General features: G+C 39.6%; 1 protein-coding gene and 1 long non-coding RNA gene across 2 annotated transcripts; one reads left to right on the forward strand and one right to left on the reverse strand.

Moving 5' to 3' along the window:
- The first annotated feature begins 1,433 nt into the window (after positions 1-1,433).
- LOC122655963 lies at positions 1,434-22,779 on the forward strand. Its single transcript, XR_006332023.1, has 3 exons — positions 1,434-1,541; positions 3,756-3,769; positions 22,768-22,779. It is a non-coding gene; the product is annotated as an uncharacterized LOC122655963 (long non-coding RNA).
- On the reverse strand, positions 15,330-25,740 carry LOC122655961 (receptor-like serine/threonine-protein kinase NCRK). The gene is made up of 13 exons (XM_043850359.1): positions 25,645-25,740; positions 24,991-25,067; positions 23,316-23,610; positions 22,976-23,082; positions 22,328-22,447; positions 21,873-21,980; positions 19,944-20,216; positions 19,473-19,714; positions 19,045-19,344; positions 18,461-18,697; positions 17,286-17,513; positions 15,606-15,970; positions 15,330-15,569 (listed from the first exon to the last, which is right to left on the reverse strand). Exons 4-12 carry the CDS (start codon positions 23,043-23,045, stop codon positions 15,650-15,652), a joined length of 1,899 nt encoding a protein of 632 aa, XP_043706294.1. The 5' UTR covers positions 23,046-23,082; positions 23,316-23,610; positions 24,991-25,067; positions 25,645-25,740; the 3' UTR covers positions 15,330-15,569; positions 15,606-15,649.

Genomic DNA, 25,740 nt, shown 5'->3' on the forward strand with positions numbered 1-25,740 from the left:
ATTCCTCCTCCTCTGCCTTCTCTTTTATCTGAGTTTACATCATGAATGCTGTTTCACAGCCGCATTACAGTATTGTAAAGCCTAATTGACCCTGGGAAAAACCCTTCCTTTTCCCAGCACCTTTTCCTTGTTGTTCAGCCCTAAAATTGGAACCCTGGGGTTTTAATGTAATCTGGGGTTCAGAAACTCTGGTTTTGATCGTTTATGAGCCCACCCAGTTGTTAAACAACTCAAAAAGATACTTAGAAAAATCAATAAGGATGGGGTACGTGTAGAGCTTAATGTGACCATAAATCTTTTTGTACTCCTTTTGCACTTGACTCACTCTCTCTCTCTCTTGAGTAGAGAGCTCCACCTATAGCCCCTCACCCCTGGGGAGTGGCACCAATATTTTCTCCCCTGTAAGGTTGTTCTCCCACAACGAGCAGCATGAGAAAAACTCAACTGATTAAACTCCTAGATTAGACCCAAAACAGCTTAGAACTGGAATAAGATTTGTACTAATTATTCACCAAAAAAAAAAATTTGTACTAATTACTCCATATTTGTCCTTAAAAAAATCAATTCTAAATTACACATGAACACAAATAAAGCAATATCGCATACTTACAAAATGCCCCTCAGAGACCTCATTGATGATTTTGAATATCCTTCAGGCCATGAAAGATATTCATGGCCTGAAGGATATTCAAAGGCCTGTTACTGTCACACTGATAAGGCCTCTCCAGAGACAGGCTGGGTTGGTTGGACACTTAAAGCCCCTGGTCCTCTTGTGCTTTCACCTTGAGATTGAACTTCTATCCCTGAGTCCAGGCTTGTTTTACCTTTCTTCTTTTAGTAGAATTTCTGTTACTTATCCTTGTGATGGTGATAACTTGATACTGATGACAATGAGGATGAAAATGGTGGTTATCATTGTGCACTTGGGGTAGGCTGGTTGAGCCAAAATATCCCTAAACTTGTGCTTTGAAATTCCAATCCAAACTGGTGTGGACTGTGGAGGTGGAAATTAAATATTCCTATGACACCCTCATGCAAGGCAGTAACTGCAACTGAAAATATGACATGGAAATATATATTTTAAAAGAAGCTTATAATTTGTTTTGATTATCATTGAAATACATCTGGAAAGATACTTTTTACATCAAATACCCTAGTCTTGGTCTGAGAAGGAAAGCAGAAAGTCTCAAAGTTGCACTTCAGTCGGAACTTGTATGGAAACAGTGGTGGAGCCAATACATTTAAGGCTTGGTCCAGGTCATCCATCTTGTATCTTGGGTGAGTTATGCTACAGCAGTGATGGAGATGAAGAGGATGATAGTGTTTAAATGCTAATACCCAGTAACACCACTGCTGTTCCTAATATTAGGGACTAGAGTGCTTGCAATGTTGGGTTTCTCTGACATAGGCAGAGGAAAAGAAAGCTAGGTGGCTGTAAAGTTTCCAACCCAAAAGTTCGAACTAGTAGGTGGAGGGACTCCCAGGAATATAAGGGAGGCTGTAGGATAATTAGTAGTTGATGTGGGACTAAACTCCCAACAGTGGGAAAGAGGCTATTGTATAAAGCATAGGTAAAGGTACCCAGGGTAAGGGTTAATGCTAGGAAGCAGTTGTTGTTACGTTACAAAATGAAGTTGCAGTAAAATAGTGATCTCAACAATCTCTTGCATTTGTTTGGTTGGGTTAGGTTGGGTTGGGTTAGGTAAGGTTAGGTTTTTGAAGCTAATTCTCTCCCCTTCAGTTTTATTGAGTGGTCATGCGGATGGAATGCCCAGCCAAGTTTTCTTTATGCTTGCATGGAACAGAATCTCTAGAAAGAGGCTAATATTAGATTTGGATGTTGAACAAGCATCAACAGCAGGTGTTGTTTCCTTCAAATATAATCGAGTCTTTTTATTTCATCTTTCTTACAGGTTTAACTGAACCACAAGTGAGCTGTGCCCCTGTTTTATGGTTAAATACTAGTTTGAAACTGGAAAAGAGACCAGTTCCTGTTCAGTCCTGATTGTCTTGCTTGGGTCCTGTCCAGATCAGTTTTGGAATTATGGTCAAGTTTCACTTTTTTAGTGATTTTTTCAATATTATTTGACAATCGATGGATTTCATTTTGTAAATATCTTAAAATTTTCTTGCCTTTAAATTTTATTTTTTTTAAAAAAAAACATTGAAATGGACCCAAATATGTAGATTCAGATATCAATATGGAATCCATGATTGGTTGGATATTGAAATGGATTGATATCGACTAATTAGAATCAAACTAAGCCAAATCTTCGAGTTCTGGTTCAAATATTGGTCTAATTACAGCCTTATGATAGGTGACTTCTGATGTTAATAAGGCCTGGATAAAAACATTACTTAAAAAGCAAAATTATCACGTAAATTAGTCTTTTTCTTTGGCAGGGTGGTTGGGGTGAGGCGGGAGGTTTGTAGAAATAACTCATTTTGCAGATCATGCTTTTTTTCTTGGTTTTAGATTCTTGGCATTGTTCAGTCAGATACACCAAAGATGCCAATGATCTTTGCTTTGTTCTTCATAATCTTGTTGTAACTCATATTTCTACTTTAGGAATTATACTTTCAGTCCTGTGGTCCTATATCATCAATAAATTATATCTGGCTCTCCCCCTTCCTCCTTGTGGATTGTCTGTCTCTATTTCTTTTCCTGTCTTAAAACCATCTAGATGCTATCTTGTTCCTCTTAATACTGAAATCAAGTGTGCAAGGACTGTGGATGAAATTTTGGAGAATGTTGATATGAAGTAATATGATGTCGTGATGCATTTCATACATTAGACATCTAGTGTGGTGTTAGCTGAATCTATTCATTTGTTCTCATCACCAGTTCAGTCATTTCATTGCTTTTTATTATTAAAAAGAAAAAGGCAACTACCACCAATGAGTAGGAAGCAGTTATGCATGTTTTTCATTGCCCTCTGGGATTGGTAATTTGAACCTTGCTTTTCCCCCTTACTGCTGGATTAAAAGGGGGAATTCTCAGACATTAGGGTACAAGTCTCCACTATATGAAGTGCACATGGATTCAAGTAGCAGGATTGGATCAGGCGAATTGGACAATCTGGATTGGGATTGTTGCAGTCAATACAGGCAAATACATGCAGGTCGGGATTGGCAATGTCTGATCCTACCAAATCTTTGATACAATGTATTCACTTTTAGGTCTTATTTGAGACAATAGAAAGTCGTTAGAGCACTTTTTACATTATCAAAGGTAAAAGTAAGGACCAAGTTTCCCTTCACACAGCAAAGAAAATTTCCTTAACTGTGGGGCTCTGGGGTGCTTGGATGGGACCTCAAGGGCATTTTCAACCCCGTACTGTAGGGGGAGAAATGAAGACACCCTCGGATGGTAGGTGAACCTTCCACAGGTGGAGGAAAACTTTCTTTCGTTTTTTATTGAAATATGCACAGCATATTCTCTCTAGTTAAAGGGATGAAATTTAATTATGAGGCCTTAGGCAGCCAAAATAGCCATGAACCATCTGGACTGGAGGTTGTGAATGCCACTCTTAACAGATTGAGAGACATCATGATATGGCCAATTTTTATTTTCAAAAATGACGACCAAAACACTACTTTCACTGCTTTATCCCAAAAAAAAAAAAAAAAAAAACACTTCTTTCACTGGCATTAAGATCAACATACTACATCCAGAAATCAAGAACTCAGCAAAACATTTTCTTTGAACCTTATGGAGGTCTAGATTGGAAGGACAGTAAAATGTTTAATGACAGATTTATCAACATTCGTATCTGTTCCTTGTATCACATTACATAGGCTTATTCACACAAAAGAAAAAGAAAGTGAGAAGGAACAATTGAACAGGAAAATCAATCAGTTCCCGTTTCTATTTTTCCTAGACCACACACAAATGAAGGCACAACGTTAATAATTTCACCGAAAGGGGGGGGGGGGTGGCACTGTCACCCTTCTCTCTCTCTCTCTCTCTCTCTCTCTCTCACACACACACACCCATATAAACACAGAAGTGCACACCATACTGAAGAGGTTAAGGAAAAATTGAATCACATTGGAGGTGGAGGACCAGGCTCGAAGAGAGGTGGACAGCAGCATGAAAATAACCCACAGCAACAGAGAAACCACAAGCTGCAAATTACAAAAACCAAACGTCTTACATTGTTTAAATGTGAGTTGGATTAGTTTCTGTTGACCAAGCAAGAAGGTATAAGAAGAAAGATAAACCTTACCATGAACCTAAGAAACCACCATCTGCTGGTGGTGGTGATGGCGGAGGAGGAGCTGATGAGAGTAGCGGTGCTTCAGAACCTGGAGGTGGATCCATCACTGGATTGGAGAAACAGGTATTAAGGAACCTGGAACTATTTTGAAGTAATTATGTTTCTTCTTGATTTTTGGATCTTAGTTGAATATGCACAGCTATTATTGTTCTATATGGTAAACAAAAATAGAATGTGGGTTTGGTGCAACTTCCTTTCCTCTGTGCTTACTTCCTTCATCTACCATTCAATGCCTCTGACCCAGTGGGTTGTCCAGGGTGTCCTCTCTTAATCAATGGTGATCCAAGTCAAAACATTTGCTATATATTAAACAGAGCTGAAACAGCAAAACAGTGGAACCTCCCAAGGTTCTCAACTTCTTTCTCATCTCCCTTTGCATGCATTTACTATCCCTGACTCTACTCTTGATGATAACCTGGCCATGGAATTCTCTACAAAGTTTGCTCTTCCTGGAAAGCATATTAATACAGTTTGTCTTGGTCTCCTTCCACTATCACATTTGCTAAGGACCAGTGGTTATGCTTTTCTATTGTCGGTTGGATCTGTGATGGTTCATCGGTAAATGTTACTGAACTTAAAACTGAGGTTTTCAAATGCTTGGCTCCTTCGATCGGTCAGTCAAAGTTGATGAAGTTCATATTGTTGAAGGGTCTTTCGACCGTTTTATTGTTAAGTTCACCAATCTAAGGGATATGCATGTCATTCTTTTTTCCCAACCTTGGATCTATATAATGGCCATCGATATGATTGTTATGAAACCTTGGAATCCTAATATTCCTGCAGATAAGTTTCTCTTTATTCATGCCAATTGATGGGTTTAATTAACTAATCTGCACCATAGTTGGAAAATCGGGTTTTGATTGGGCCGAGTTGCCCGAGTCAAGTCAAAATTTTGAAAAAACTGGTCAAGAGTCGTGTAAACTAGGTTAGGGTAAAAAATGATGAGACTCGATCATAAACCCTCAACTCGTCATCTCCCTTCTCTTGTTCAATTGTATAAACTCAAAATGCATTGATATGTAATTTCTTGATTTTTTTTTTTTTTTTTCTGGTTTTCCTATATTTTCTTTTGTATTTTTTCTGATTTTTTATTAATTTATAAATTTAAAAAGGGTGTACTCAATACACAAGGCTCCCGCCACTGTGGGGTCAGTGGAGGGTCATAATGTACGTAGCCTAATCCTGCTTTCGCAGAGGGGCTAATTTTAGACTCAAACTTGTGACCACTTGGTCACAATGGAGCAACCTTTACTGTTGCACCAAGGCCCACCCTCATCAATTTATGCATATTTATTGCATTAAAAAAATAAGAAAAAACAAGACTCGCCTTGACCGGGTTGAACAAGGCCGAGTCACCAGTTTTTTTTTTGAAAGACAAGTCGAGTCAAAAAACCTGGTTTTCCAACTATGATCTGCACTGGATGTTTCATTATTATGATATTTTGGCACTATTTTTTCCTCGTTGGCACTTGGCTAGACATTGAATGCCTTAATGGGGTTGGAAGTTTTAGTATCCCCCCTCAGCTCGTATAGTTATCCCCTTTCTCAAGAAATGGTGGTCAATGTCCCTATTTATATTGGGGAAGCAACTATCACTGAAGTTCAAATGGAATACGCGTTCTTGCCTGAGACTGTCTATCCCAATTGCATTCATATCAGCCACAGAATCCAAGCATGTTCTTTCCAAAACAGAGGTGACTCTTCTGATGCTTCGACTATGTTGAAAGATAATGTTCCTCTTCCTAAAGTTGTCATTCCTCCTCGCAGGGTGAGTCTTCTTACTTTCTTAGTGAAGTTTGCAAAGTCTATGATGAAAATTTTCTTGGCAAACCTTCGCAAGACTTTAATACCAAGGTTAAGTTGGTCGGCGACAGAGGAACCCATCAGTCTATTCGTTCTCAGATTGTCAGAAGATGGAATTGTTACTCTATTTTCTCCAATTGGCCAACTGTATGATATTCTGCTTCCTCTTTTACCGAGTGGCATGAGCATTTCAGAGGGCACAAATATAGTGATTCGTCCAATTCCTCTATGGAGTAAAAATGGGCATACCTAGTGCACGAGGCTCGCGCCACTGCCGGGTCTCAGGAGGGACATTATGTATGCAGCCTTACTCCTGCTTTTGGAGAGAGATTGATTCCAGACTTGTACCTATGACCAATTCCTCTACGAAGTACTGCTAATTATTGTGGTCCCACTATCCTCCCCATTTGCAATCCTTCTCCACCCCATCTTTTCCAGATTATGCCTCCAGCTTTTACATCTGGTGTTCATGCGACAACTTTAATCGAACACACTCTCTCCACCTGCAAGCAATTCCCTACAAGCATTGGCCCAGAATAATCCTACCCATCCTACATAGACCACTAGTCAAACCCACTCCTCTCCCTCAGTTCATCTAAGTCAGCCTTTTTTTACCTATTCTCCTTCTAGTCCATCTTTGGAAATCAGATATTGTTTTTCACTGGTGACCTATTCCGTCAATTCCTATTCCCATACATTGAAGATGCCTATATCTTGATTCCTACTTCTAGGGGAAACTTCTCTATGGCTTCAACATATTGCGTACCTATCCCAAGTATTAATACAGCAATTCAACCTTTATGGCAACAAACTTGGCATATTCAAAGTGCTCCTAAAGTTCGTTTTCTACTTTGGAAGTTGATGCTTGATGGTATTCCCCATACTAGTCGAGTTGGGGTTTTCCTTTTAATGGTCATTGCCCATTATGTTTGGAGCATCGATTACTTTCATCCACCCATCTCTTTCTTCATTGTCCTCTGGCTCGAGCACTATGGATAGTTGCAGGATGTCGTATCCCTTCATCCTCTTAACACCTCTATCCAAGACTTGGGTTTCCCACATCTTTGGCCTTCATCTCAGCAAGCATCGCAAATCAAATTTTCTCAGCCTAATGGCTAGCATCATCTGGCATTTATGGATTTCATATACAGAAGTTATATTTAAAAATACATTACCTTATGCATCTTTTCTCATGAGACGTTTAACCTCTTTTGCAGTAGGATACTCTCACAATCAGAGTTCAAGGTATCAACCTTCCCCCCCCCCCTCCTCCCCTCCCCCCACGTATACTTTCATTAAGGCCAATGTGGATGGTTCTAGTCTTGGCAATCCTGGCCCATCTGGCACCAGAGGAGTTTTCCAAAATTCTTAAGGTTGATTCTCACTTGTTTTTTGGAGAACTCGCCAAGAAATAGAGGGCGAAAAGGAGCTTAACAAAGGAAGTACTCCCAAATTATCGCTTTGCACAATAATATGAGAAAAGTTTTGAGAAATTGCAATGCGGAGAGATTGTCAACTTACACCCATGGAGTTGGAATTGTAGTTTATTCTCTTCTATGCTTCCTATGCATTTTGTTTCTAATATTTTGAATCTCACTGTATCTGACTCTGTTGACAGATGGTGGTGTACTCTAGCTAATGATGGTCGTTTCAAAACCAATCCGGCCACCAGAACTCTTTTCCCTTCTCCCTCTCTTCCCAATTTGATTCATACCACACAGTAGAAGTTTTTTTGGAAACTTAAGCTTCACCCTAAATTTAAATTATTTGTTTGGCGTGTCTTGCATACAGAACTTCCTCTCAAGGCTACATTGTCGAAATGGATTCCGATCGTGCTTTTTGTGGCAATTGCATTGAATCATACTGTCACATCTTCATCTCTTGTGATTGGGTTAAGCATATTTGGGTCGTTGGGCCTCTAGGATTAAGAAATGAGTTTCTGTCCTTTTTATGACCACCTTTCATCATCGAAAACTTGATTCTCTGTCTTTAAAATGGTTTTTTAGTGTGTTTATTATAGCCTGTTATTTTATTTGGGATTCCAAGAACAAACTTGTTAAAAGTGTAGGGAAACCGAATCCTACCAAAACTTTGGATAACATGCCCCGTTGGATTAACGATCTTTGGTTATCCCCCCCTCCCCCAATTTCATCCCATGATGTATATTCTCCTATCGAGGAGGTGATACAATTATCTGATGTTAATCCTTTACCATATTTTAATTTCTCTGTTCTTTTTTTTTTTTTATGAAGAAAAACTTTTGCTCATCAAACATAATACTTACATTAGCATTAAGATCGTCAGAAGGGGAGCTGTTAATTCTAGCATATCTGGAAATCATGTCTACTGGATCAATGTAAAGCCTAGGTTGTTTTAAAATTATCATAGACCGAAGGGATGCAATCAAGTGGGAAATATCAAATAACCAAGTGTAGAGCTGGTATGGCCAAGGATGGTCTGCCGAGCACTTGAGCCAGTCCTTGACCTCCTGAGAGTCGATCCACACAATTACTTTTTGATAGTCCAATGGAAGTGACTTTTGGAGCCCTGCTTGGAGTCCTCGCAGTTCCGCCTCTTGTGCTGACCCTACAGGACCACAATTCATAGAGGAAGCATACAACTTTTTGTTATGAATGATCAAGAAACCCCATCCGCCATAGGAATTCGAATGACAGAAACTGCCATCCGTTATAAGAACACATGTGTCCTCCATGCCCAAATTCAAGTAAAAGGATTTTGGTATCGGTGTGGTAGGGATTGGTGGTGGGGATAAGGACTGGTTGTTTGATGGGTCATGGGCCATGGGTGGATAGAGATGTAGTTCATGAGTCCATCTCATGACATTATGCATGATGGTGTGTGGATTGATAGGTTGTTTTTCAAAAATAACTTGGTTCCTATGAATCCATATGAAATATAAGGTGATGCATACAATGCTTAGGATATAGGTTTCATCAGGGCTGTATGTAATACCATTGTGTATTAGATTGTGCAAGGCTTCCATAATTGTGCTTCCTATTATGTTTTCAGTGCGTAGACCAAGTGGGCCCGCAGCCCAAATTCTTTTCGTGAATCCATAGGAGAAGAAAAGGTGCCAAGGAGATTCATGTTCATTCATACAAAAAGTGCACCAATTGTGGGCCTGGTTCTGCCAAAAAAGTTTAGATTTTGTGGGGATACCATCATGAAAGAATTTCCATAAAAATAATGTGAATTTTGGTGGAATCTTCAACCTCCAGAGTTTTCTCCATAAGGGTTTGAGCAATGAGGGAGTGGGCAAAGAAATCCGGTTGGCCAAAAAAAAAGCCAGTTTCTTAGTGGTGATTTTTCCCGATTTGGATGGAGGGGAGAAGAGATGGTCATGGAAGGGGTTAACTGAAAGTGGGATGGATAGGATGGCTGAACAAATAGCTGGGGGGAAAAGGGAGGCAATTAACGGTTTGTTCCACTCTCTGTTGATTATAAGTTCATTCACTGTTTGGAAGAGATGATTGATGGGGACACCCTTATTTATGAAGGTCAATGAATTGGATGGGATCCAAAGGTCATCCCAAAGGAGAATATTTGATCCATCACCAATTTGTCAGCGGATCATTCCTCGCAAAGTAGGAAGTACAGCTCGAATACTATTCCATGTCCAAGACTCAGTCCTCAATGTGGATCTAGGGTTAAGGAGGGATTGGTTGGGAAAGTATTTGCCCTTGAGCAATCTAGCCCACAAGGAATTGGGTTCGATAATCAGGCGCCAGCTTAGTTTGAGGATAAGTGCCCAGTTATGATCCCAATGGGAACGGATACCTAAACCCCCTAGATGTTTGGGTCTACATATTGAGACTCAGGAGATAAGGGAAAGATTCCTACCTTTCAGGGATCCACAATTCCAAAATTTGGAACTAACAGAATCAAGTTTTGAGCAAACTGACTTAGGGAAAAGAAAATAAGACATATGATATGTAGGTATTGAGTGGAGAACAGATTTGATGAGGGTAAGTCTACCAGTTTGCGAGAGGAATTTTCCTTTCTAGTCCAATAATTTATTCTGGATACGTGAAATAATGGGTGAAAGGGTTCTAATTTTTGAGCGAGCAGGAAACAAGGTGGTACCCAGGTATTTAGACTCTAAACCCATCTCCTTCGTATCTAGGGCCTTACAAATCTCCTTTTTCAGGTCAGATGGTGTATTCTTGCTAAAAGTGATGCTACTCTTAGCCAGGTTGAGTTGTTGCCCTGATAGGGATTCAAAGAGGTTCAAAACAGATTTAAGAGTATGTACATCGGATATAGTTGCTCGACAGAATAAGAGGGTATCATCAGCGAAGAAAAGATGTGTGAATTCTGGGTCAGTCCTCGAGATTTTAATGCCCTTGAACAGGTTCAACTACCTATAAGTTTGTAACAATCGTGAAAGGCATTCCATCGTGAGGAGGAATAGCTAGGGGCGAAGAGGACATCCTTGGCGTAAACCGCGGGACGGTGTGAAGAAATCAAAGGAACTGCCTTGGAGCTTGATGGAGAACGTACAGTTCAGGAGGGTTGACAAAAGGTGATTCCAGTGTGGATCAAACCCTAGGAATTTAAAAAGGGCCAAGAGAAAACTCCACTCAACTCTGTCATAGGCCTTAGACATGTCAAGCTTTAAGGCCAAGAACCCAGTTTTTCCCTTCCGTTTTTTTCTCAAAAAATGAAAAATCCGATGACCTATAATGGTATTGTCAGTGATTTGTCGACCTTTGATGAAAGCGGATTGGGTCGGGGCTATAAAGAGGGGAAGAACTTTCAATTTCTCTGTTCTAATTTATGCAGGAACTTGACCCTCAAACATAGGTTCAATTGGATGGACTTTTTTATTTTGTTAGAAGGAAAGTTTATTTCTATTATTGCGGGTCGGATTACGACATGTCATTTTTTGGAACCAGAAATATGTGGTTTGTGTGATTACACTTTCATCAAAAGAAAAAACAAGATGATCCCCGATCTTCTTCCATCTCCAATCCATTCTCCCTGACCATGAGAGCTTTTGGATCAGCTTTTAAAGATAAACAATCTTTGTCACGATGCAGTGTTTTCTTGTAATACGGATCCTTTTATTTTGGCTGTGTTTTCTAATCTGGCCATCCAGGCTGGGAAAAATAGTCATCTTTATGTATATAATGCTTCTTGAGCTTAATATATTTTTTATTACAAAAAAAAAATGCTTAATATATTTTTCTTTTCCATAAAAATTAAAAATAAATAAGTAAAACTTTTTTTTTTTTGGATGAATAAAAAATTCATTAACTAAAGGAAAGAAAGGGGGGAAAATACAAGCACGAGGCAAGAACAGAGCCTTGCCTAAATAAGACAAGGACGAATAAACAAAGGGGAAGATCGCCAACAAAGCGCACTAAAGAAGGACGCCTGAACTAACAACGAAAATCCAACCAACCAAATCAAACTCTCCAGGATCCAAGGCTCACGACAGAGAGTATGATTCCGGATATCCGAGCTTAGGGGCCCAATCCTTTCTAGGCAGGCCAAGGAATAAGCAATGTAAGGACGAATCTTATGAAAAGGAGGGGAGTTAGGGTTACGACGGTGAAAGACTCGAAGGGGCAGAGGACAATAGACTGGGGCGCAGAGTGGAGGAACCCTGAGTTGGAGTTTAGGCCCAAGTGTGGGAGGGCCGGAGCAGAAGGGTTAGGGCAATGGGTCGAATGGGTAAAAGGAGTTGGCCCAATAAGACCAACTGGCCCATTAAGACCAGTTTGATTCGCCAAAGGGAATTGGGTGGTGGACTGAGCCATAGTAGGAATGTCCAATGAAAGAGAAGGGACCACAGGTGTGGGGACCTCAGGGGATGAGGGGGTTACGAAGGCTTTGACTTGACTTTTGAGGAAGGAGGTAATTCTTAGGCTCGAAGGGTTAGATCTGGGAGAAAGCGACAAAGGAAGGTTATAGGGAAGAGGGAGAGGGTTCCTAGGTTGCAAAAGAGTTTCAGGCTGAAGGGCCAAGGGGAGATCCTCCGCCAGAGAAGGCAATCTGATCACATTTGCGTTGGGCAGAGTGTTAATAGTAGGTATCTCTCTCGCAAAGGGGAGATCAATTGTAGGCAGAGCACAAATAGCAACCTGCATAGCTTCTTGGTGATCCGACGACTGCAGGGCAGCTGCGTCTGGGAGTTTGCTCGAGGAGCTGGGAATGGTAAGGTCACCCAAGGCGTCTTCTGACATATGGGAGCAGTTTCGAGGAATAACATCCAAATGGAGATTTTCTGGACAAGAGTTGTGATATATTCCATCTGTAGAGGCCAGAAGCCTGAATCTATTCTGACCAACAGGAAAAGCCTGGAGATTCTGCAGAGAGTCCATTGGCACAGCAGTGGATGGAGAAGCAACTTTTCGGAGAAGGTTCCTGCGTTGAGTTCTAAATCAACCCCTGTTTTGACGAGAGAGAGAGATCTGGGTCTTTCCTTCTACAAGACGAAAACAATGTTTAAGAGATCTCCGAAAGGTAGATTCGAGGGAGGCCTGGGAGAGGCATCACCAGTAAGACATGGAATGTCTTCTCCGGCAGGGACCAAAGGAGCTTTAGGGGAGCAAACTGAAGAGTCATGACCAAAAGCTTTGCAAACCAGACAGTGTGGCGGCTTCCAGGCGAAGCGGACTTCTTGATCAAAAGACAAGTCTTCTCCCTCTTTCACTGTGATGAAGGAAGGAAGCTCTTCAAGAGCAGAGACTTCAACGCAGATCCTTGCAAAGGCCAGACGGTCTTTCTTCTTGAATCTCACATTAGAAAATAGGGGAGTTCCCAAAACAAAGTCGACTGTGCTAAGACCGTCGGTGCACCGGTAGTGAAGGGGAAGCCCAGGTAGAGAAACCCAAAGAGGAACAGAGGAGAAATCAACTCGCCAGAGCTGCAGTTGGCGGTGCCACTAGCGTAGGAAAATGGGTTTCTTCCTGATTAGCCAAGGACCTCCGTCCAGAGCTCGAGCCTTATCTTGATCATCCGAGAATTTGAAGATGAAGAATCCATTATCAAGAAGATAGAATTCCAGATTTGCGTTGGCATGCCATTGCTTGGTAAGAGAAAGCTTGACAATGGGAAAGGGAGGTCTAGAACCAAAAAAGTGACCAACCAAGCAGTTCTGCCAAAGTCTAGCTTCGTCGGTAAGGAAGTCAGGAGGACAAAGGGCCACTTTGGAGCAACCAACAGTGGTAGAGGGAACAAACAGGAGGGGGAGGCCATCGGAGGAAGAAGTAGGGGTTGTAGCGAAGAGAGTGCTCCATTTAGGGGGAGGTTGGGCAGCAGCTGGAAAGGGGGAAGGAGGTGGAGGAGGAAAAGGATGGCCAACAACAGCAGGGGATGACGGCATGCTCAAAAAGAAGAAGGAAGACAAGAGAGAAAGGATTCAGGCCGGTCAGGATAGCCGACGAGAGGAGAGACCAGAGAGGAGCTAGCTACATCATGCATGATCGCCTTGCTCATTGCCTATACACATTGTTGGACTGTTAACAAATAAGTAAAAATTTATCCGAATCCATGGGTGTAAGAACTGAGCATCCTTCTGCTCACTCTCTCCTTGATCTAATGATCTCATTGTGGGGCCGTTTCTCCCAAGATAGGGCCACTCTAGTTTGGTTTTTTTCGGTTTTTATTATCACTTGTTATTTTCTTTGGTCTGTAAGAAACAAGGTTCTTATGAGCAATGCTCCTGCTGACCCTCATGTGATCTTAAACAATATTTCACTTTGGCTAAGGGATTTGGGAATTTCCCCACCCGGTTTACATGCTAGTGATTCTCCCTCTTCTTCACTCGCTAGTTACTCCTTCACACGCCCTAGTAATGCAAATACATCTGGCTTGCTGATCGCAAGACTTTATGAACCAAATCTTAAATTAGGCCAGTGGGAATATTTTGTTTTGGTGCATGGTCAACGTATTCTAACGGATGCAGGTAGCTGTCAAACACTGGATATGCAGGAGGTAGAACTAAAGGCTTTTCGGGAAGGGTGGTCCGCAGCATGTCGAGCAGGAGTGGCGATTACTGAGATATGGTTAACCAATAGAACAGTTTTTACTATGCTAACTTATAAGTCCTCTATCTCGTGGGACCTTTTACCTATCTTTCTTCACCTCGCTGAGGTTACAAACAATTTCTCTGGCTTGACTTTCCGCTTGTACAGTAGGTATAGGATCTCTAACGAACAAAACTCGATGTAGGTTTTCTTGGTGTGTTGCTTGCTTTATCATAAAAAAAAAAAAGTTTTAGTTTTAAATAAGTAAAACTTACACCCATGGATTCGGATAAATTCAAGTTGCAACCTATTTTGGAATTAGTCATGAATGCTTTTGATCTTCATTCATGGCTATTTTTTGGCTTCTTTTGTTTGGCCAATAAAATAGCAGAAAGAAAAAACAATGATACTTACCTCTTGTAACAAGATGGACAAGTCTTCAAGAAAAGGGGGGGGGGGGGGATAGTGGAAATTTTTACTTCTTCCCTAGCCTAAAATCTAAGGTTCCAATCAATTGTGACCACTCTCTAAATTTCTATTTCATTTACTAGTCCACTTAACAATCAGATTCTGTTTATTTACTTCTATACTCCTCAGGCAACCAAGAGCTTCCCGCTTCATTAACTTTTCTTATTCGTCAACAACGAAAACAAAGACCAAATAGGAAGACAAATCCCAATTGATCACTTTCCAATTCAAATTTTTGCCAACTTATTTGGCCCATAATCAGTCTCAGGCTAGAATCAAACCATCCAATCTATTCACAGATTGGAGAAGAATATAGAAAACTGATTCAACAGAAACTCAACTCAAAGTGCATCCAATACTTTTATCATAGTTTGAGAGCAGCAATTGTCTTACCCTGCACACAGAGAACAGTGAAAAAAGGTGTCGAAGTTAGGAACATGAACCACAGAGGAATTAGAGGGAGGATAGGCTAGAAACTCCTCTGTAGTTGGTGTATGTAAATACATACACTACTCTTCTTCACTTCACTTCATGGAGTGTAGGCTTAAATGCTGTATAAGCATGTCCCCAAATCTGTTTAAACATCTCACTGAGAATGCAGACTCAAATGGCAATCAAACATTTGGCACTTGCCTAAAGATGACAAAGGAAGAGAGAGAAACAGATGAATATAACCCCCCCCTACTGTCCATAATGATCTTTCTATAAATGCCCCATTGACGTGAATATGATGAGAACAGAGACTTCCATAAAGCACAAAAAAAATTTAAAAACTAAAAAAGGATACTACCATTCTTTTCTTCTTCTTTTTTTCAATTACTCTGTACATCAGTAAAGGAGATAAAGATAAAATGGAAAAAAAAAATATGAACAAATAAAGATAAAAATACACCTCTTCGACCATTTGTCAGACTAGCCACTGTGAGAACATGAAAAATCTCAGATTGGATTCACTTCCCTGCTTTCTTTTGGGCTCATGTCACAGCAAGAGCCATCATAAACCTGCATGAGCTCACCCTCGGATGCTTCCAAATACACTAGGATTATTATTATTAGTATTATTTTTTTTTTTTTGAGACCTACTCCTCAAGAAGGGTAGACTAATCAGAGTGATTGAATGCTTGCCATAGAAAAAGATTCAAATCGGGGCTCAGTTAAGTCCACCGTTTCATCGTCTGGGGCACGCCAACTCTTCGAAGTTAAGAGGATCAATTTCTCTATACATTCAGCTGACATTGCTGTATCTGCCTCTTTCTTGCTGTCCTCAATACATAGGGTACGGTCTAAGCTCAAGGGTAATGAACACCGAGCAGACCATCTATCAGATGCGATTCTTCTGAGGCTCCCTGCATCAATGTGACCAGCATCCTGTTCCTTAGCCTTCTCCATGTCTACTGAATTTGTTGTTCTTTGATTGGATGAGCTCTGTATGATTACCAACAAAATACTTAGTTGAATGGCCTTGAGAACAAGTCCGGCATGTTGATCAATTCAGTGTATTAGGTCGCAGTACATTGACCAACCAAATGACTAACACCACCAACAACAGAGTTATTAATCTTGTTATAACACCAACATCAGAGGTTTTGATGCATGTGTATGCAGAACAAAATACTGTATCTAGGAATAATTTAAGATGAAACCTGATCATTGAAACTAGGTTCATTCAGTCTTGCAGAGCACCAAGAAATCCATACTCAGATCTATTTGGGATCTCACTACAAAATTGACAGATTGCACAAGGGTTGAAAGTTCAGCATATGCTGCTTTTGATAAAGAATTCCTTTCCACTCTCTAATTAGTAATAAAGTTATTTATGTCATTCACTTGGGTTGATCTCTGCTTATCAAAAGCAAGACTATGATATACAGACACAGACTCAATAACAAAAATAATGGATACAACAGAAAGATTTTCAACTGGGCTAGATAGTTTTTTTTACTAGGTGATCTCATCGATGTCAGCTACATGGAGGACTCTGCTGCCAATCCAGAACTCCATTGGATAGGGAAAGGTATGGATTGGCCACAAATCGAGTTCCATGATCCAAATCAATTTATCACCTACCATGCAAGACTCTTCCATTCAAAGTTTCAGCCATCAAAATTTTGTATTTAAAAATCACCCAAAAAAAGGTATATCTGTTTGTCACATGTTGTAGTGCTATCAGGATGACATTGACCCCACATGCAGGGGTGGCATCACCAAGTGAAACTCTTTTGCACTTTGAGTACTCTTGCCACATGGAAGATTATTGGTCCTAGATTCCACAATCAAACCATCTAGTAATTACAAATATGGATTAATGCTATTCATCCTGAAGAAACCTAGGTGCAGACCACTCAATTTTGAGCCATCTACCAAATAGGGCATAGGCACCAAAAGACCTCTATTCTGATGTAGATCTCAAACTTCGACCATTGAGTTATAAGCTTAACAGTTAGTATGAAGTGCATAAGTTGGCAGGCAGAACCAAAGAGTTTATATCAGTTCAAAGTAGCAGCAGCTTGCCAGGCTAGGGGCTATGGGCGGCTATGCCACATGCAAAGAGCTAATAGGACCACAATAGATAAAGTGGACCACAAAATATGAACAAAAGAAGGTTCTGCATAGATGACAAAACTTCATCAGGCCCATAACAAATATTTGAACAATGATAGTATAACCCGAGGGAAACAACAACAGCAACATGAATGGCAAAGGCCCCTAATGAACAAGAATTATGAAAACAAGCATTTACCTGAAATAGGTTTACAGGGAAATTTCGTCTCCTAGATGTCTCAGGTGCAATAGTGGAAAGAATTTGGACAACCTCACTCATAGTTGGTCGAGAATCAGGATCCAAAAGCAAGCACTCCTTCGCTAAATAAGCCATTATCTGCATCTCTTCTTTGGGAAATTTCCCTTTCAAAAGTGAGTCAGGCAATTCCCAGATCACTCGTTTGCTGTCCTGTAAACGAGGGGTAGCCTACAGCGTAATGGAAAACAGAGGAAACTCAATAAGAGGATTAAGAACATTTCTCTTTTCATGGAAACCAAATATATTATAGACATAAAGATACCATTTTTTTTAATTAAAGAAAAATTCCATTCCTTTCATGCAATTTCCAACTCCCATACCTATGATGCACACAACCAGTGCAGTCAAATACAAATTTGTTTAGTTCAGACCATCCAAAAGAGAGTAACACCTCTTAGCGCGGTGGTGGTCTTAGCTGTTAAATTAGTTTGCATACTATGGACAGTCAATCAACAATAACACAACCTTATCCCAATTAAATGGGACGCCTACATGGATCCTTGCCCTCCAATCAGTTCTACTCCAGGTCATACTTGATACAAGGCCTAATCTATGCATGTCTATCCTCACCACTTCTCCTAGGGTCATTTTAGGTCTGCCACTGGCTCTTTTAGTTCCTTCAATCTGAATCAAATCACTCCTCCATACTGGAGCATCCAAAGGCCTAAAATCAATAAGGATGATAATCTCTTGAGATTGCATCATATAGATGAATAGGATCGAATGAATGCGATAGTCGAGTTGGAAGTTGAGAATTTGAAGATCAGAAAGGACAGAGACATTAGCCAATTAAATGTGGAGCTTCAATATGAATAAAATATCTGACCCACTATATCGACTTGGAGAAGGGATGACAATGGGTAGGTTTGGGGAGGTTTTGCCAATACCATACACAACCCTCTTAAAATACCTCTCAACCCTAACCCAACCTTCCATGTGAATCGTTAATGGCTGCACCAATTTTACAAGGTGACCTGAGCAAGTACCAAGGGTTTAACTATTTTAGGGGGTGGAGGTGAGGGTGGGAAAATTTTATTCAGCCCCATTACCATCCATTAATATAACTATGTGCCAAAATGATGAACAAGAGCAAGAAGAAGAGTTCAAAATTCTACCCATATGACTAAGCTTTCATTTCCTTTATTGGATCCTTTATGAATGGGCTGCCGACCACTGATCAACTCAAGAAGAACCACTCCAAAGCTGAAGACATCCGACTTAAGAGAGGCCTTTCCAACCATTGCATACTCTGGTGCAAAATATCCAAAAGTGCCTTGCATCCTTGCAGGAGAACTCGAGCAGCTGGGAAGGTCATCATTCCTCAAGCATTTTGCCATTCCAAGGTCAGTTATCTACAAGTGAACCACAGTAATCTAAGTGGTTAAAATGTCAAAAACTTGAACTTCACTAAGCAATTGACCCTAAATCTCCAAGTTGACTCAGTATTGAAGAACCAAATAACATAACAAACTTTTATGTCAAATATATAAAAAAATAAATAAAATTCTGTTTTTTTAATGTATAAATTTGGAGCTTATAGTCTACTGGCAGAGTACAGGTCATACCAAGTATTCTCAATTGAGTTCCAGTCAACCTAAACAGCTTTTCTCTAATCCCTCCCCCTCTTTTTTCTCTTTTTACTTTTCCTCTTTTCTGATATTTGGTTTCATATATGAATCAACACATCTGAGGTTCTTACTTTAGCTTTAAACTTCTCATCCAAAAGAATATTGGAGGATTTGACATCTCTATGCAAAACTCTAGGAGCAGCAGCTTCATGAAGATATTCCAAACCCCTCGCAGCCCCAAAAGCAATATTAACACGAGTCCCCCAGTCCAAGGGTTCCTTTTCTTGAACTCCATCCAAACAATCTCTTAGGTTACCATTGGACATGTACTCATAGACCAGTAGCCTCTCAGCATTTTTTCCTTGAGATTCCGAGCAGTATCCAAGCAAAGGCACCACATGACAATGATGGAGTCTTGATATCAGTTCAATCTATCAAAAAGAAAAACAGGTTAGTATAGAGTATGGAAGTTTTTTCAACTCCTCTTTTCAAAAGCTACCTATAAGAAAGAGATCTTTAACTAGTAAAGGAAAAAGATATCATCATCATGAGGTATTACTTCAGTGAAAAACACAGAATCTGCATCAGGCCTCCCTTGAGTTTTTAGCCGCTTAACAGCAACAGTAGTGCCATCTTTAAGCTGACCACAATAGACATGGCTGCTCGCCCCAAGTCCTATCAGATTGACGTCGGAGAACCTATTGGTTGCCAGATCCAGTTCTGAGTATGTAAACTGAATAATTTTTCCATATATTGTTCTTCTTTTGTTTCTAAACATGAAAGAAGCCTTCCGTATGCACCCTGCAGGGAGAAGCAATTGACATAATAGGGGTTTATGTACCCAAGCAGGCTTTAGCCCTCAAATAGCACATTATATTTGCTAAAATGCAGGATCAGTGTTTCAAATTCTTTTCAGAAGAAATACACCCTAGGATTGTCGAAAAATTTATCCAAACAAAACCTTGGGCATATATGCAGTACCAGTTTTCCCAACAAAACATCAATCAAACAGAAAAGGTAATGATTTTACCTGTGAATGGACTCAAAGGGGAATTCACATTAACTTTGAATTCAGGCATGGAATTAGACCTATAACTTATTAGGTTGGTAGTGCTATTGTAGCTTGAGTATTTATCTGATGAAAATACTGGAGGTTGGAGACGACACTTTCCCCTCCTACGTATATAGCATGCCAATGATGCAAGAAATGCAACAGTTGTGAGCACAACACACATTAGGAGAATGTACACGACGACTTTGCTGGAAATCTGCTTCCTGGACGGTTTTGGTTCAACAGGAAAACCTGCATGAGAAGCATTTAGAATGCATCCAATTGAAGTCCAGAGCCTGTTAATCAAAACTGATCCTTAACTTTGCATTTAACATTTTTCTGCACAACTTTGTTTCCATCAGTTGTAAATTGCAATACCTAATCCATGAAAGCTCGCCATAGAATCAAAACTCGACCAAAACCTGTCGAAACCGCCGAGACAACTCAGTTTCGCCAGGTTCTGAGACGAGTTGGGGGTAGACTTTAAAAAATCCACAAATACGACCCTGTTTCGACTGTTTCGGCCAGGTTTCGGTCGAAACCAAGGACATAAAGTATGCTTTTGAATGGGCAGAAGCTTAAAACACTTTATTTCTCTTCAAAACTCGACAAAGGCTTCTCCAGTTTGTTGGTTTCGACTCAAGGGTCCATCTTTTAGGTGGATTTTTTCATTTTGGCTGCAATTTCTCCACAATCTTGCTAGAGTATTTTTTAAAGAACGTAACATCTGCAAGTGGCATCAGAGTTTTATACTCATCTCATTTAAATAGTAGAGTAAAAATAGCGTACTGATATAGTAGAGTAAAAAGAACATATATAACATCGGGCAACGCATTTTATACTCATCTCATTTAAATGGACTACTTTCAGCTCAATCTGTTCTATCAATCTATCATACTTGTTGAAATATCAAATTCCATGAAGTTCATCCAAAAATAGAAGAAAGAAGGAAAAGAAGGTTATAAATCAAAGGGTGTACCCGGGATAAGAGGCATATCAATGGCTGTATTTGGTTTCTAGACACAGAATTCCAACAAAGGCCGTGGACTTCCCTCTGATAATTTTCTTCTTTATTGGTCACAGTCCATAACTCAGCATGATTAAATTTTGTTTCAATGGTAATTCATATGCTATGTGTAAAGTTCCAGTTAAATAGGCATTCAAACTAATATTCCAGAAAATTATGTGAACTAAGTATTTATAATACCACTTTAGTGTCTGTATCAGCGCTTACATTAGTAAACATGGGTCAATAACCACAAGTACCATTTTGAGTGATGTTTTGGTGAAAATAATTAATGGATTGTGTTTAAAATATCAAAAATAGGTTATCTAGAAAAAATCAGACCTAAAAAAGCTGTTTTGGTGGTCGAAACCATGGTTTCCCCATCAATGGGAAAAAAATCCCTGGTTTCGACCGGTTTCAACCAAAACTCGGTTTTGGCCAGGTCGAAACCTGGTCGAAACCCGAGTTTAAGCTCGCACACTGAAATTTGAGATAACTCTATAAGTAAATTAAAAATAAATATTTGAAAACATATTCATCAACGAATCCTATCCTGATACATAGCTACGGGCAAACACTCTCCTACTATGGAGCTACAATTGAAGAACCATTCAATGGAACCAGACCAATTGCCAATATGGCACAGTATCCATACAATATATTGACCTCTTTCAGAATGTTTACTTTCTGTTGCAGAGTAAGTTCCAAATCTAGGTCAGTCACATTAGGGATTTCCAGAATTTCAATGTGGAGGTATGGGTGCTACTGTGCTAGGCTGATAAACCACAGGATCAAAATGTAATACAATTAAAGACTCTACTGTTTATAACACTGCAGAAATACAACAATGGCTACTAGGAAAGTTCAGAAGCAACATTTCCTAGGACAATAAAAAACTTTACCAGATGTGCAGTTGCAGGCTGTGAAACAACTGGAATCATGGAGACCAGCTGTTTTGGGCAATCCTTCAGCAGCACAAAGACATTTCCATCCATCTCCACCAGCTTCTTCTGCAATAAGAAGGTAATGCAGTTAGAATGATTAAAAGGCATATTGAACAGTACTTTCACACCTATTTATCTTCAAAACAGAAAGAATGCACCAGTAAACTTTAATCTCTATTAATATTTTTTAGGAAGATGATCACAGCACAATGGGATTCCTACATCAATATATCACAACTTGAAATTGGAGGGATCCATTAAAAGATCCTTACGAAAGACATGAATATCTTGGTGTCGCAAAGGAGAAATTGAAGCTATTACATGAAATTTTTATTATGATATGAACATCTAGAGGTTCAAAGTACAAAGCTTCAAGCTTCCAACTGCTTATGTGATAAAGACCAGCACTATACCAGGACTGCAGTCACATGATGCAGAGCAGTTAGATCCAATAGCATAGCTTTGATTTCCTTGTTGAACAGAAGCACATGAACAGGTCCATTTGTTAATGCCTGACCCATCAGAACGTTCATCTGTAACAAGTTAAAAACCCATCAGCTTCAGTCAGCAAGAAATTAGCTTGGTACTTGTCACGTAGCTGAATGAAATTCTAATGCTAAACTCTTATTGAAACAAGAGCAGTTTAATTGCTACACATAGTTATTTATGGTGGCCACTCTGAGGCAGAACGTCGACAGTCTACCAATGACATAATCTAAATACAAGAGTGTAGCCGACAACTCCAGAGATCTTTCATGCAAGAAATCACCCTAATGGATGAGCGTAACTGTTCAACATAATATTTTGTGCCTAGGCAGCTGATATATTTTCTGAGCATAGAAGAGTCTGACAGAAATCACCCTTGGAATTATATAATTGAATCCAATTTTGCCCTAGGAGATTCAAAGGTGAGCCTTGCAAATGGCGTGTCTCACTACATTTTTTTGCTGGAAATCTATCTGAACAGTCAGGTACTATAATAAACTAGGGTCCTTCTTGGCTATATGATGAATGGATAGAACCATGTGGCAAATGTCACATGTATAAATATATATACTAACCACAAGAAATGTACTGAAGCCACAGCAGGATAATGATCCAAGCAAGGGCAACTTCCAACCGAAGCTTCATTCTTACAACTCAAAGGCTAAATCAAGAGGAAGAAAACCTGTCAGAACATATTCCATAACTATTTGCAGAAAAAAAAGAAAAACAAACTAAACTTGCCTAATTTCAAAATTGTGTGTTCTCTCTAGAAAGCAAATAAAACAGGACTAAGATGACTGTTCATATGATGAAACAGTTATGATAATAAACTCAGATTCATTTCAATTTCTCGAAGAATTGTAAAATAAAAAATACAACAAATAATGAAGATCATTGTTGTTGGGAAAAAAAAAACTTGACTATTCCTGCATTTATTCTGCCTCCTCAAAAGTAACTTATTTAGCTCACTACGAGAAATGCTAAACCATCCTGAGCATTGCAAAAAAAAATAAAATGAAATGCAATCATGCACCCGAAACGTGCTTTCCAACAAATTTCGCTGACAAAGCAGTTGTTACTTCAGGTAATTAAATCAAGGCATATCACTAAGACCACTGTAAGAATTTCATAACTTCTCAAAAGAGACTAACTCAACCTTCATGACCAGTAAGACCTCCTCTTCAAGTATCACCAATATAAAACCTCAAACCTGCACCAGATGACAGCATAATTACAATTCTGAAACAAAGAATTGGAAGAAACATCATAATTACTATTTTGAAACGAAGAATTGGAAGAAACATTCAAAAAAAAAAAAAAAAATGGGGCAAGGGGAGAGGTTCGAAGATTATTTTGTTTCAACCTGAGGTTTACATTTAAAGAGAGAAAATTTGAGATTTTGGCAGAAGCATACCCATCAGTTGCCCATCTATAGTTGTGAACTACTGAAACTAACATAAGCACTACCTAATGGCTCTACATACTCAGATGCCAATTGATAAACTGTAATGTGGAGATGAAATTTCTTAATTCCTACCATAGACATTGATAATAGTTCCCCCTCACTCGTGCTTTATCATGTGTATTCAGCCAGAAATTCCCAGAGAGAGAGACAGAAACCCAAAACATAATCACATTCTGTGTGCAAACTTCTTTGGAACTGCAAGGTAAATAATTTGGGGGAGAATTGCACAGTTTAACCCACATTCCCAACTTCCACCTAAATATTTGTTGCCATAGAGATTATGCGATACCAAAACTGAGTAAATGCAGAGGATAACTGAAACGAACAAAGACACGAGCTTACACAGAAAACTGCAGACTGAAGTGACAGTTGGTCGATGGTTAACACTCAGAAATACTATCGAAAGACTAAACCTAATCCCATCGCATCCTAGAACTTTCTATTTTATCGATTAACAGTAACAAGAAGGATGACAAAAGAGCATCACCAAAAAAAAACAATTCGGAGCTATCAGTGACCATCAATGGGGATGGGTTTTCAATATATTCAAACAGGATATAGTTTACAAAAGGAAAAAACCTCCATTACCCACCTCTCAGAGAGCAACCCTTTTGCAACCGGAAAGAGACGCGTCAACCATCAAATCTTAATAATATTTGATATCAAACAAGGCAGATTACAAATTAAAAACCGGTGTCGTCATCTATGTCCCCTTCGCATCAGTATCATCTTTATCTGAGTGTTCTAAAATCTAATATTGAAGAGAGAATACATGTGGAAAAGTTGAAAGGAATATTTTTCAAAATTTCAAAGATTGGTTTACCAACGGTAAAGAATTTAAGAACTTTGCTTCAAAGACATTTATATTAGTTAACGTGTGAAGGAGGAATTTCTACACATGTCAGTCACCGGCCCCACCAATCTCTACGTCGGCTGTTAGAAATCCGCAACAACCGGACAAAGATTAAAAATGGTTTAAAATGCTACGGATGGATCAGTAGAAGGGATACCGCCGGGCGGAAGGGTGAGCTCCATACAGTTCATATGGGTCCCACTATCCATTCTATCGTAGATGAAGATTCCGACTTCATGGTTGTGATTTCGAAAGTGAGAAAATTGGCTCACCGGTAGTCCATAACCCTTCTCCGTGGATCTCCATGAAGCGAAAAAGGAAAAGAAGGTCTCTAAACGATTCCCTTCCCCTGCACCAAAGAAGAAAAAGTTTTTTTCTTTCAAAAATTAAAGAAAAAAGAGTAACCCAGGGGTCAGCTCAGTTGGCAAAACCAACTCCTCAAATAGGAGGTCATGACTTCAAAGTTCAAACCACCTTCGGGCCTATCCCCATCCCCTATCCCCCTATTAAAAGCTATCCAATTCCAAAAAAAAAAAAAGAAAAAAAAGCGAGTCTATCAAGTGTCGGCTATGGAAACGCGGACTAGAATTTTGGGGCTTTGGGAAGTGAGGGTTAACTTTTCTAATTCTGAACAATTCTTGAGGACTGAGGAGAGCAGATGGGAAATCGCAAAAGGGAAATGAAATGCTTAGGAGTTAGAACTAAGAACGAAAGAATCAAGAACATTTCATATTATATTCTGTAGCGTCTTGGAGCTTGTGTTCAATGGAATCGAGTCCCGATAAGGAGGTTTCAGAATAGAATGAAACAAATGATCTGAAAATCGAAAATGCAGGGAGATACTAGAGAAGAAGTAGTGGAAGAAATAGTGAGATTTGAACCATTGCATTCAAAAAAAAAAAAAAAAAAACAAATAATACAAGTACCTGATAAGACAACGTTCAGTTTCCGAAGGATCTCCGGGAACAGTGGATCCAACTTCAAAATTCACAAGTGGCACAACCTACATTGAGACATTAAAG

This window comes from Telopea speciosissima, chromosome 3, assembly GCF_018873765.1.
Source record: "Telopea speciosissima isolate NSW1024214 ecotype Mountain lineage chromosome 3, Tspe_v1, whole genome shotgun sequence".
NCBI lineage: Eukaryota > Viridiplantae > Streptophyta > Magnoliopsida > Proteales > Proteaceae > Telopea > Telopea speciosissima.